Source organism: Carassius auratus, chromosome 21 (assembly GCF_003368295.1).
Source record: "Carassius auratus strain Wakin chromosome 21, ASM336829v1, whole genome shotgun sequence".
Taxonomy (NCBI): Eukaryota; Metazoa; Chordata; class Actinopteri; order Cypriniformes; family Cyprinidae; genus Carassius; species Carassius auratus.
Window position 1 is genome coordinate 19932383 of NC_039263.1, and position 14515 is coordinate 19946897.

The window sequence follows — 14515 nt, forward strand, 5'->3', positions numbered from 1 at the left end:
AGACTTTTTCTATGTACACAAAAGGCCTATTTCTCTCAAATATTGTTTACAAATCTGTCTAAATCTGTGTTAGTGAGCACTTCTCCTTTGCCGAGATAATCCATCCACCTCTCTCTCTCTCTCTTTTTTTATAAAAACAAGACAAAAAGTCATTTTTGTTTTGTGTTTTATGTAAATTGTTTGAGAAGGAAAAACTTTTTTTTTTAAAGATTCAAAATAAGCATTCACAACTTTAGGTTCTTGCTTTCATCAATACAATAAAGCTTTAACACTTTTGGAGAAAAAAATTAGCCTTATTGTAAAGTTATTAACAAAGGGAACGCTTTAAAACACTTGATCCTGTTGCAAGTACTTTTTTTTTTTTTTAAACCACAGTTCAGAACATTCCTGGTACAGTGATTGAGTTTATGAAATGATTCATGGACCAGTATTGAAAAGTGAATATAACGTCAGACCTCTTAACAATATATTACATCATATACAGGAATCATCCATTGCAAATGCCACACACACTTGGAAAAGAACAGTCATTCATTCCTGTACAACTCTGATCAAATTAAAAATCAAGAATAATAATAAAAAAAAATCTCAAACAAAATACTTCAGTTTTCAAGCGTAATGATTTACAGTTTGCAGAAAACAGGAAACAAACAAACTGGAAATTAACAAAAATGGACAATTTACATGTGCTGTGTTTACCAAGAGCTACGAATCATCAAAAAAACTTCTTAGCTGCTGCTTCCTGCTGACTCCTGGAAGTAGGAAAAAAAGAAAGAAAAGAAAAATAAGTCATGACTCTCGATTTTGTCTGTCAAAATGAACCTTTTACAATCTTTAAATAACAGTCCTAATATTTGTTCCATTCTAAGCATACAAAATGTCCATCTTGAGTGTTTTCCATCTTGCTTTTTTCATTATATGAACAAGAGAGCTTTTAATTTAAAGACACTGGGAGAGATTTCAGTACCAAAACGTCTGAGAAAGCCTTTGTAGGAAGCCAACAGCTGAAGCTTAATGAAGCACCAAATCAGAAAGGAAGTCAGAAACCCTCTTACCATTTACATACCTCTTACAGAGCTGCAACATTGCAACAAATATTCACTCACTTGTACATAACATAGCCAAAGAAGACGAGGGATTGAATGACGATGAAGATCACAAAGTGTGTGGTAGAGAGGCAGGAGGGTAAAGATGGAAGTTCAGGACATTTCACTTTCTCTGCAGGATTCTAAGATCATGACCAACAAGAGGGGGGGTTACTGGCAGTTTTCTTTGGACACACACGATTTTAAACATGGCAAAAACCACAAGGAGAGATGAAGGGGTGATTGGTTAATGACTAGAGAATCTATAATGTAATGTATAATATGCATTAAATAATGCAATATAATATACCTTTTTTATTAATGTTTTCAATAAATACTAAATTAAAACAATTTGTTACAATATCTGTACAGTATCAGTGTTGTTTAAGTATAATATTATATATATATATATATATATATTGAAAAAATATTACACAAAAAAAAAAACATACAGCATAAGTATCAGGGTTCATTTACATACTTTTATAATTGTATTTATTTAGTCTTATTTTTATATTTTGGATTTCATTTTAATGTAAAATTTTTTGCTTGTTTTTTAAAAGGTCTACCTCTTTCATAGTGTTTTTTATTTCAGTTTTTAGGTATTTCAGTGCATAAAGTTGTAATAAAATGAGAAAGGTTGGCTTTGCAACAGCTGAAATAAAACAAGTATAATTTACATGTTTATTTTATTTCAATTAACCAGTTTTAGTTTATTATAATAACCTATAAATTGTATCATGTTATCAAAAACAAAATGGTTTGACTATTTGATTATGACATTATGGTAATTTGCCAGCTAAGCCTTATATATGCTGTGGTATAGGGCAAAATGTCTATATCAGAAATGCTGGTTCATTTTGAACTTACCCCATTTTTCTGAATTATGTGTTCGATGCTCCTCTTGACGACATGCAAATGCTCCTTGATGTCGTTGAAATGCTGGACTGTCTCATATGATCCTAGTCCGCCTGCGTTGCCCTGCTGCTGACCCCCTGCCAGCTGCTGAAGTGAGCCTGACAATGAGTTCCTACAAACCACAACATTAGCGCAATGCTTCAATTGCCATTTTAAAAACTTCAAAAACATTCACGATTCAGATGGCACATAAAATACTATTAATTATTCAAGAAGTTAACATTTTCAAAGACTTTGCATGCCAGATGGTTCCACATGCAGCTTGTTTTCTGCCTGTTTACATACAAGGAAACAGTATGTCATACAAGAGGATCTTATCAAACAATCAATTCCTCTGAGACCGAGTGTCACAAGACTTAATCTATGTTTTAAATGCATAAAACCGCATTAAGCTTAGAATATCTCATCTGATTCCTAAGACAAAGCTCATGTTTTTTGGGGGGGATTTCATGACATTTATGTCTCTATTGACATTTCCTATCCTCAACCAAAGTATAAAAAAAACTGCAACAAGTTACGCACCAATCCTCGGAACTGTTAGATTTAAACAATTATACATATCGATATGTAATTGTCTCCAAAAAGACAAACAACATTCTGACAATTCAATACGTTTCAATGGATAACTCAACTCTCTGATTGTTCTAAGCGTTTTGAGCCTCTCTCTCTCTCCTCTAGTGGTACCTTGTTAGAATTGCATGCAAATGCTGGTGTCCCTGATTACACTGGCAAATGACGGCTGAGCCCAAGGTCTTTGGCCAAGAAAATCTTAATCTTAATATTACAGTGAATTGTCCCAATCTAATCTTTTAAGCCTCCTCTTAACTCTCCCAAAAGGCCATATATCCTTCAGCCTCATAGAAAAAATGAAATTACCATGCAGCTCAAGCAGCAATGATTGCTAAATTAATCTTCCTAAAAAACATGGTCCCTTTCTTAAACATATTTCAGATGATTAAGAAATACCCATTCAGGCCATGCCACAGCTTTCCTTAGGGGGAGACTTTCATTTGGCTATAAGGCTGAGCAGTACGCTTAAAATGGTCATTAAAGATACAAATATTGTGTATTATACAAATATTGCATGAATCTATAAAAAGATGATACATTTATAACTGTTGCGAGTATAAACAAGCAAATCAAGAAAATGCTTTAATACCTTTTTTAAATGTACTTATTTTATAATACACAGAAGAAAGGGAATTAAATTTAATTTAAAATGTACCGCCTGAACGGTCTTTTAATTTAAAGTTTTTTTTTTTTAAAAAATTTATGAATAGAATATAAAAAAAGAGCAGTGCACAGTTTAACCTTTTAATAAGGAACACATCTTCAAATTTAAGATAATTTCTCTGCTTCGACTTTACTGATCACGTATTATCCTGTGCCTGAAACCCATTTCTTTGGATATCGTCTTCAAAATACTAAGATGATTATTAGGATAAAAAAATATGAGGGGATGGTGAAAATGAAAACGTTTGGTAAGTCATAAGTACAGTCTCCTTGGGGAATTACAAAGACAAGAAAGCAATCAGAAGCAGACGTGTATTTGCTGGTGTATGATGGATATATTTAAAGATGCACATATAATCCATCAAACAGAGGCCCATAAGGAGCCTAAACTAAATCAAATTTGTTTCTTATGGGAGAAAAAAAAAATTAAGACACAAATCTCCCTTGAGGCAAAAAGTGAACATTTAGTAACCCTCCCAGTAATCTTTATCCACTTCAAATGACCTATATGACAGAAGACGGTGCTTTTTCCCCATCAGATAAGTCATTTTAAAGGGCTAAGATGAGTAAAATGAAATTATGATTAAAAAAGAAAAGAAAAGGTCAAGATCTTAATATGTGCATAATCTATAAAATGAATTCGATCAACTGAGCATTTGTTTGTTGCGGACCAAATGATGTTTAAATACGCGGCAACAGGATTAGCCTAAATGAACAATCGACACAGATTACTGATCTTTTCTATGTCCTTCTGACAATAGGATGACAATGTGGCCTCAATTTTGCCATTTTGATGAAGGCTGCTGTATTATGTTTTGCTTATAGTAATATTAGAGGTCATGATATTTGAATTTTCTCTAAATAGTGAACCTTTTATTGGTAAAAAAACAACAACAAAAAAACACATTTAACAGATTCGTTCAAAGATCACCTTTTTAACATGGACAAAATGGTGTAAAAGATTCAAGATATATAATATAAAAGATAAGAATAAAGCTTTTTATGTTATGGTTAAATTCAGTTTTAATAAAATATAGGATGTACAGTAATTAGGTTATTAAAAGATTCAAACAATCCACTTCTGCAACTAAACTCTATCTAAATGCCTCCGCTACAAACAAATCTCTTGCTTAAATCCTTAACAAAACTATCGCTAAGTGTTGTTCTAAAAAACGGTTTAACAATCATTATGGTTTGGATACATCTGAGTTAAAGAGTTGTAAAAACAGTCTTTTGTGGGCTAATCCTCTACTTGAGCAGTTAAAAGAGTTTTAAATGCTGTGTTTTGGGGTCTAATCCCAAAGCCTTATTGTTTGATTTTGTCTTTGTGCTTTAATCCTTGTTCGTCAACACCTCGCTTCAAAAACACCTGGACGAAAACAAACAACTGTCCACTAACAAAACAAAAAATCAATGCTGACATTACAGAGGTCCAAACAGAATAACAAACAAATGTACTTAATCTGGATTAAACAATGAACATCTTTAGATCTTTATGTAGAGACACAACAAACAGGAAGTTTACAGACAAAGCCTAATCTGTTGCGTTGTTCAGTTTTTTGCAAAGGCATGTAATACGCTAAAGCCTGCAAATAGTTTAGAGTCACACAAAGACTGGATGTGGCAAAACACTTTATTGGCTAGGAATTTTCTGAAGTGCACCATATGAGTTTTTTATTAGTTAGTTTTAATTAATTTTGATTTAAATAAATTAGTTTAGGCTTAGCAATAAGAATACATGCTATAATAATTGCCACTATAACTCATGTTTGTTTTATACTTATATTTTTCTATTTCTATTCCGTTCTAAATACTGGTAAATTTGAAAGATTTGTTATGGAGTAAGGGAAAATAAAATATGCTTATAATATATTTACTGATGCAACTTGTGTGCTTTTCTTCTTTCAACAATGCAATAATGACCAGGTGTGACTTCAAATCAGGTTTGACTTCTATTTCAGAAAATATAGCAGTATTTCAGTTATTTTGGACAGGAGAACAATATTTTTCATGGGAACTTACCTTAATTCATTAAGGTTCCTCATAACCTCCTGTTGTGTATTAATAATGGTCTCCATTTCATGAGTGGGAGCCTAAATAAAGCATGCAAACCATTAGTTAGGCTCAAGGACAGTTTAGATCATAAATTAAATTAACTTTCAAGTATTTAAAGCAATCATAATTTTGGTGCTCCATTAACAACTTGATAAAGCAACTTGTTTTAAAAGATGTCACACTAGATCTAAGTATATCTTATGAAGGATTTAGATTTGGATCGGAGATGACAAAACTGGTCAACATTTGTTTTTTGCCACATTTCAATTGCATTCATCATATCCTACCTGTCCTGACTGTGCTTGTGACGGGCGTTTGGAGATCTCCTCTGTGATGACTGACACATAACGGCGTTGTTCATCCAGAATCATGGCCAGCTGCCTGTTCAACTGCTTGATTTCCAGGTGGATTCGATTCTGTCCCTCAAACACCTGACGGATTTCCCGGTCGTTAACGCTTTCAAACAAGTCCTCAACTGCCAGAAGAGAAACACTTAGCAGATGTTTTTCTACAAATATAGGTTTCATTTTTAAACTTAGTACGTTCAAATGAACTATATTGGAAATGGATTATGTTGTAAAATAGAATACAATTTAATAAATACATAAATATACATGAATAAAACACATATAGAATATTTGAGAAACAAATAACATGAATTAGACTTGCAACAAAATGTGACTCATCCAATAAGATCTAAGATCATAACAGGGTTTATAAAAAGTGTATTGGAAAAGTGCATTTCATCATTCTAGATTTCTGTGTTTTTATGTCAGTTTCTCTTAATTTTTCCATTTCTTTTGACTATGAACATCAGTAAACCTAAAGCTGAATGTGCGACTGAGGTCAAAACTTCATACAGAATGAGAGCAACTCACTGGGCTGCCCCTGCGCATCAGGGTGCTCTTTCTGAAACTCCTCTTTCCTTTTGTCCAGCTCTTGTTGGAAATTCTCAAATTCCTCCTGGTACTTGTCCTTCTCCTCTTTGGGAATCTCTTTTTCTGGGGGAGGCTTTATAGAAAGACACAAAACACACATTCAAACCCACTCGCTCACATAGACACACTTACGCATACTCCAATTATAATGAACAAGAGGAATGGAGTAAGAGGTGGACACTTATGAAATAAGTATGGCTGATTCTTTTTAATCATACTTAAATGTGTGTATGCGACTGTGTGGGGAGGAAAATGCATACCAGATTCTGCCCAGGCTCTGCAAGTCTGAACAGCAAAAATGACAGAACGTCATGGTCATCTGTTAAAAAAAAAACAGAAATTGTTAAGCCATATTTTTAAAGCTACAGTGTGCAATTTTAGTACCACCAGCAACACCAAACATGCTTTAAAGTTTAAAGCTACTTTTAGCTATAAATGCTACAAACTATTTATTAGATGACTTTTTATGGCTTAAAGGGACAGTTTATCTAAACAATGAAAATCTGTCATAATTTACTTTCTTCTTTCTGTCTTCCGTTGAGCACAGAAGAAGATATTTTGAAAAATGGTAATCAAGCCATTTACAGAAGCTATTGTTTTCCAAAGTACTGAAGAAAAAAATACTATGCAAGTCAATGGCTACCAGCAAATGTTTGGTTAACAACATTCTTCAAAATATCTTCTTTTGTGTTCTTGAGGGTGTGTAAATGGTGATTTTTGTTTGAAATATGTCTTTAACGGTTGAATGCAAACTATGCATTCTTGTTTGTTGATCCAGCTGAAGGATAACCAAGAAAACACTGGAGTTTCAGTCTGAACAAGAAAACTTTGTTAAGTTTATCCCATACCTGCAAGACCTCCGGTGGCTGCAGAGATGCCAAAATAACCGGTTTCAGGGATGATCATGTTTTCAACTCTGGTGCAGAACTCATAATCATCTTTATCAGGAGTGAAGCCGTTATTGATGAAAACCTGAAACCATTGAGAATATTAAGATGTTGCTATAGCTTGGAAATGTAAGATTTGACCCAATTTTGATCAAATTGTCCCCAATTACATGAACATGAAAAATAAAAAACATGAAAATAAAAAACATTAATAATTACCAGTTGTACAAAAATGTAGTAAATTATTGGTTATTTAGAATTAATATAACTTTGACCTACCGATAACGTTTTTTGGTAGTAGGTGATTTTGGCACGTACAGGGTAAGGTTTGTTTCTGAAGTCTCTAAGACATGTACCTAGAGACTGGGTTGTGCCATCACTGAAAAAAAAAAAAAAAAAAAAAAAAGATTTATCAAATACGTGTGTATATAAACACAAAGACAACAACAAAACATTTCCTTTTCATGTCAATAGGGAAAAAGCTAAATTAGTTTCTATTAAAATTTGCATAATGTCATGAATCAATAAAAACATTATGAAGAATATGGAGGCGCAGTCTAGCACATATGCTGGCTGACAGCTCTCCCCCGCTGGCTCACAGATCTAATTTAATGCTTTCACTGTTGCTGCACTCAGATTAAGACAGACAGAGGATTAGACTGTCTCTCTTATAAATAATCATATTTCCTAATCTCCTTTCAGTTGTAAAAATGAGAGCGCTGATGTCAGCAAGGAGGATATGTTTACTTACTTTTGATGGTCAAAAAAAAGTTGTCCATTGTTACCCACCACTATGACAGCAGGGTTGTTTTTCTATAATAGCAAGGTCACAGAAAAGAGACATAATCCTTATTTAGTACAGAGGAGATACATTGGTGGTGCATAGGTGTTTGTTCCTGAGGGAAATGCAAAACACATAACCATAATCCTTTGATAAATATATATTTAGCTCTACCTTAAGATGTTTTGACCAAAAAATGCACATCGTTCAAAAACAAACATTATTAAGGCATTTTACAGACACAAACAAGAGTTTATTTAAAAAAAAATATTATCTAATAATTATTATAACAATAATTACAATAAATTCTAGGGTTGAAATTTTTTATTAAATCAATTTGCTTTGAAAATCCCCAAATGATAAGAGATTTGAAAAATGTTATATTATTGAGACAGATGTGTAATTTTTTTTTATGAAAAATGCCTTTAAAATTCAATATAATTTGTTTTCTAATATTAGTTTTATTCAGCAAAATGTTTTAATTAAAAGCAACAGCAATTCAGAGTAACATTTTATACAGCTGTAACTGTAAAATTATTTATAATTATATTATTATTATACATTCAAATTATAAAATTATATAAACAAATCTGAAATAAAATTATATTTAATTAAATGCAATTTTTTTAATTATACTTGTGTGCAATCACCTTTCCATCATTATCAAAAGAGTCAAAGAATATTCCCACGCCGTTCCACTGATCAGCAGCCCCGTACACAGGACCCTCCAGACCTTGACCGGCCGTGAACCATATGGCCTACAGAACACAGAAACACACACACACACACACACTTCAGTAAGCATGGGTAATTTGGTAAGTGGTGCTTGAGATCAGTGTGGTCTGCTCCACTGGACTGTGGGACAATTCAAAGCAAGCACATGTTACTTGTACAACACTACATTTTAATTGCTCATTCTACACCGCAAATGCTAAACAACGTGAAATTATCAAGGCTGACCTGTGGATGCTTTTACTGATAAAACAAGTTTATTTTATACAAAAAGAAGTGCACATGATAAGATGAAATATGTAAAACGGATGACTTAACAATACATAATTCAACAAAATCATATTTTGTGCAAGTTAAGTGGTTTAGCCAGGAATGCACACAAAATGAGCTCATGATGACAAACCCACAATTTTATGACAACTATTCAAATTTAAATCGCCGGTGCAGCGATGTTAACCCACAAATTTATGACAACTATATTTTCACATCTTATTAGAAAAAGTGTCTTGTTTGCCCATGCAAAACTGCCCCCATAATGCTAGGTGGTGTAGGCGTGTGACGGTATCAAATTTTCACGTTGCGATAATTGCTAATGTTTTTATCTAACAGCTTGCACCAGCGCAAACTATATATTGTCTATCCTATTTTTTTTGTCAGGTTTTACTAAAGACACTCTGTAATGAATTAGCGATGAAAAGGCGTGGACATAGTTATTTTTGCACTTGAACTTATTGAATATGCATTTGTAGGAATTTCCCTTTCAGGCAAAAAATGTATGGGAGAAGAGTATTCAAATGAATAACTCAATACGGTTTACTAACATTTGCGCTCGTCAAATTACAGGCATTTATGGCATTAATTAATGCCCCCAAAATAGCATGTGTTAAACTATTTTGTGCTTGAAACTGCTGCATTTTTTGTTGCTAGGAGGATGCACCGCAAAGAACAGAGAGTACGTGGTAGATTTTTCCACACATATTAATTTATTTTGATTGCCTGAAGAACATATTATTTGAACATATTGTTTGCCAAGACATGTTATTTTTAATTTGCTTTGGGAAATAAAAGACGAGTTGGAACCCTCAACTAGGAGTCATGCTTCAAGCAAATATAAAAAAAATTTGTCCTCCGGTTCTTTTCAACTTACTGAGGCTTTTTTATTTTTTGTTTATTTTTTTATTTGTGTCTATTTTAATTTGCGCTGCATATGGTATATTGCGTTGGTCGACATGTAAATGAGATGTTATGTTTGTATTCTTTAATTTGCGCATTGTAAGTAAACCACCCGCATAAGTTTACCCTCCTGTCAGCGCTGTTTTGGAATTGCCCTATCGCGTTAATTTTCCCAGTTAAGTAAAACTTGCCCTTAGCTGCAGAAAAAAAGTGTTGTCATAATACAGTATAAAAGTTTTTAAAAACTTTTTTGTTATGACAAAACTAAATACGAAATACAATTGAACTAAACTAAATACAAAATAAAATCGAAATACAATAAATCAATGCACAAGGAAATTCAAACAGATTTCAAAACGAATGCAAATGAATTATGAAGACCAATAGATAAAACTTTACAAAAAGATCTTGTTAATTAACCTAATTTCGAAAAAGTAACATTTGCTACAGATGCCACTATTTTTTATGTTAGCTCGGGTTCATTAAATAACAGTTGCAACTTTTAATCTTAACAACAATGTTGAAATGAACTAAGATGAATTAATATTAGAATAATTTTTAATTGGCAATTTATGTTAATGATTTTACAAATGTTAACTAATGGAGACTTAATGCAAATTGTGCCTGAACACAGCATACAGAGGTGTTGTGTAGTTTAACCAGCTGATGGTAAAATAATTCTTAAATTGCATTAGAAAAATCGGAATAATTTGTAATAAATAATTATTTACGGTATTTTGAAGTGCCCATGAAAACAAAATCGTGCAAGTTTATAACTGTGATATATTGCATGACCTAACATCGGCACATGTCTACTAGAGTGTTCTGGAACCACCCAGAACACCCTAGTAGACATGCAGGTGTTCTGAGTGGCTGTTCTGATCACTGTTCAAGTCTCTATGATCTTCTGATCTCTACATATGACTACACAGGAAGTAGACACACTGCTTCAGTGTTTCGCAGTTTCTGCTCGACATGTGTCCTTCACACATCAGATAAAGTTTTGAACTTGTGTAATGTACAAGTTTTAAACATCATGCTTATTAACAAAATGCAGGGATTCAAAGAATCCAGAAAAAAGTATGGTTTCAGCAAAAATCATGAGCAGCACAACTGTTTTCAACATAAAAAGTGTTTCTTGAGCAGCAATTAAGCATATTAGAATGATTTCTGAAGGCTCATGTGACACTAAAAGGAATGATGCTGAAAATTCAGCTTTGATCACAGAAATAAATTTGATTTTAAATGACCTTAAAATAGAAAAAAGTTATTTTAAGTTGCAAGATTTTACAGTAGAGTTTTGTTTAAATAAATGTAGCCTTGGTGAGCATTAATATGGAAACTTATTTCTGCCAAGGAATAAAAAAAAAATATATAAAAATGGTAACTGGGACATTTTAGCTCATTAATTCTCACAAATCTCATGATTCTCGCAAATGTGAGTTTATATCTCATAATTTGGACTTCTAAGAATTGTGAGAAAACAAGTGTAAACTGTGAAATATAAGTCGAATGCTAAGTAAAATTAAAAAATTCCATGTCAGAAATAAGTGTCCATACATAAAAGACTTATAAAAAATATTATAATATTTATATATCAGTCTCTTACTAGCGAAAGTGTACACAGAAAGTATTTTCCACTTGTATGCACACTGGAGAAACCAAGGTTAAATGCTCAACTAATACAGAAATACTTTAGCCTATCTCATAGATCACACCGATCTTGGATTCTACCTGTGGCACTAACTCAAGGCTGTCAAACTCATAAAAGGGTCAACATGACCCTCCACTGTCATAAAGATAACAATTTGTGTCTTTCTGTGCTTCTGTATGTTTTTAGGCTAAAGGTATTTGAAATGTAGAAATGAGGCTGGCTTAAATAAATAATTTGTAGTTCTTTTTCTTTTATATAATATAATTAGAATAATATAAGATAATTAGAAAATATGAATAATTATTTCCCCCTTCTTACCAGTCCATCTGCTCCCATTCGTCCTCTTCCAGACACACGAAATGCCACTTCAGCTTCCCAGTGTTCAAAACTAACAGGGTTTTTTGTCCATACCGAACCCTTCTGGCTCCGCAGAGAAGGGGTGATTCGAATCTGATCCGAACTAGGAATGGCATCTGGGCAAGAGGTACAGATGAGAAAATGCATGGATAAAAAATTATTTCATAATAATATTATGCATATTCTGATCATTGAGCAACCTGATTTGATGTAAACAAGTTTCCATTTAATCTTTATTTATTTATTTTTTTACATTAAAAGGTTGTTTCTCAAAACCAGTAAGAGCCGAGGTAAGAAAGCTGGTTTCTGAGCATTTGTCAGTATATCTTATATTAGAGAATATAGAAAATATTCACGCTACATTATTTCATTATCGCACACCCATGTGTAATATCTGGCACAATACTAGGTTTAAGAGTAGAGACTTCCCTGACAGCACACATCTCTCTGTTTAAACAGAACAACATTAAATCTGAGCACTAAGTAAACAGCATTTGTTGCTCCTGCCGGCTAAGAGATTTAGGAACTGTTGCAAAACAGAACTTTGCTCTTAGCACATGCCAAGACAGTTTTGTTAAACCTGCTAGGAAAACTAGAGCCATGTCAGCTGTGAAACTGCATGCATATATTTATTAATCACAGTTTTAACAATGTCACCAAGATTATGTAACAAAAATGCTCAAGTAAATCTAATGACTAATCAAAATGACAAATAAATGTGATTTTATTTTATTATTAAAAAGCAGCTGTTGATTTATCAAAAACGGCTTGCAGTGGACCAAACCTATCAGATCAAAATGTAATAATTTGCATTGTTACAAGTAACTCCACATGCAAAAGCAATGCAATCTATCATCATTCATTCAATTATGAATGAACCACTGGTTTAGTTCGTTTTAATGCATCTTCACACATTTAAACTGGAATTTAAACTACACTACATGAACGACACATACTGACAAATGACAGACAGTGATACAGATGGATGAGAGAGAACAGACAGACACCCATCTATAAACTTACTGCCAGTGTGAATCCAGAATGGGATACTTCCATCACTCTGTGTCAGATGTGGCCCTTTGAAACTGTATTTATACTCAAAGCGCCGGTGCGGCGAGTCCCCGACAGCGTTGTCGGCGAAAACGTGCGGGAATATTAAAGATATTAGCAATAAGAAAGCATAAGCTGCCAGGCACTTGGCTATGGGTACCGCCATGTTTGAGTCTGAGTGCTGACGTAGCGCAGAGAGGGGCGGGACGACTGGAAACGCTGAAGGGCCAACAGGGCGCTCTCTCATTGGCTGAAGCGCTTGCACACGGGGAAGAGATAGCGAACCGCTTTGAGCCTCGTTTTCAGATACTGATGACTTGGTACTAGACGTGTCATAGAACACGAGTAAATTACTAGAGTTTGATGTGCTTTTATATAGAGATAATGAAAATATGAATTGTTAAGAACAACATATTGTTTTAAAAATGTGTTTATTTTATTAGGGAAATACCATATCCATAAGTCAGTGTAAATGGTATAAATGTCTTTAAATTATAGGCCTATGTAAATCTCTTGTAAAAAACCACAAACAAAAAAGTGCTGAAATGCTCTGAAAGCATTAACATTTGATTATTTTATTTTCTTTTTTCTCCCCACCTTCTTATCTATCTGGCAGTTAATGCTAATATGATAATGTGGGTATGTAATAGACTGCCTCTTGTTCTTGTGGCATTGAAGCATTAATAAAAAAAAAAAGTAATAATACGCACACACAGACACACACATGAGAAGAGAATTGCCATTATAATGCATTATGTACGAAATCCTTGTTGTGCTACATAAAGTCTGTAAGATTGTACATTTTACATCCTAATCTACATTTTAATAGGCTATTAGAAACTAGTAGGCTAGTTAGATGCCAGATATTATTTATTAAGTTATGACTCCGGATAATTGATTTTTAGAATAAAGATCACCGCTCTACCATGATTCTGAAAGCAAAAAAATTCCACAAAAACTAAATAATATATAGGCTAATTTACAAAATGTTTTATTTATTGTTATAAATGAGTCTAAAATGTTATAAATGAGCCTATAAAAAAATATTTGAAATAAATTAATGAACTTGATTCATTCATTTTTGAATGAATCTCTTGATTGAATTAGACATTAAAATGCATTTTAACAGTCACTGGTCACTACCTACTGGCATAATGTAACATACTGTAAGCTATAGGTCTACAATCTTTATTTAAAGCCTAATAAGTTCCAAAGGTCAGTTTCTCATTCTGAATTCGGCTGCTGCAACATCAGCTATATCCAGACTATAAACTTTTATCTCAATACTTTCGTTATTAGCAGGGCATGATTTATGAAAAAAGCAAGGGGAATGGGTGTTGGGGTGAGACATTTTTTTGGGGGGAGAATAACTGACTTTAGCATTGTTTTTCAGATAAACGAGTACGTTAACATAGCATGACTCTTAAATTTATGCAAACATATTAAGGTATTTTTATGCTTTAGTAAAGTCAAAAACTTACATAGGCTACATCACCATTAAACAAAATGAGAAGTATTTAAACATAATCAATAATCATCACAAAATATAAAAACAGTTGTGGATCATCCAGGAAATAACACATTACGTTTCAAGGGTATGCAAACTTTTGAATGGGGCCGTTTTTATAAATTCAGTTATTATTGTCTTGTGG

At 33.1% G+C, this 14515-nt stretch overlaps 1 protein-coding gene across 1 annotated transcript; it reads right to left on the minus strand.

The window, feature by feature from the left end:
• Nucleotides 1–149: 149 nt before the first annotated feature.
• lman1 (lectin, mannose-binding, 1) lies at nt 150–13064 on the minus strand. Its single transcript, XM_026196633.1, has 13 exons — nt 12837–13064; nt 11775–11929; nt 8548–8655; nt 7868–7929; nt 7396–7495; nt 7078–7201; nt 6490–6548; nt 6170–6302; nt 5579–5766; nt 5259–5329; nt 1956–2115; nt 1107–1228; nt 150–752 (listed from the first exon to the last, which is right to left on the minus strand). Exons 1-13 carry the CDS (start codon nt 13027–13029, stop codon nt 716–718), a joined length of 1512 nt encoding a protein of 503 aa, XP_026052418.1. The 5' UTR covers nt 13030–13064; the 3' UTR covers nt 150–715.
• Between the last annotated feature and the right edge of the window lie 1451 nt (nt 13065–14515).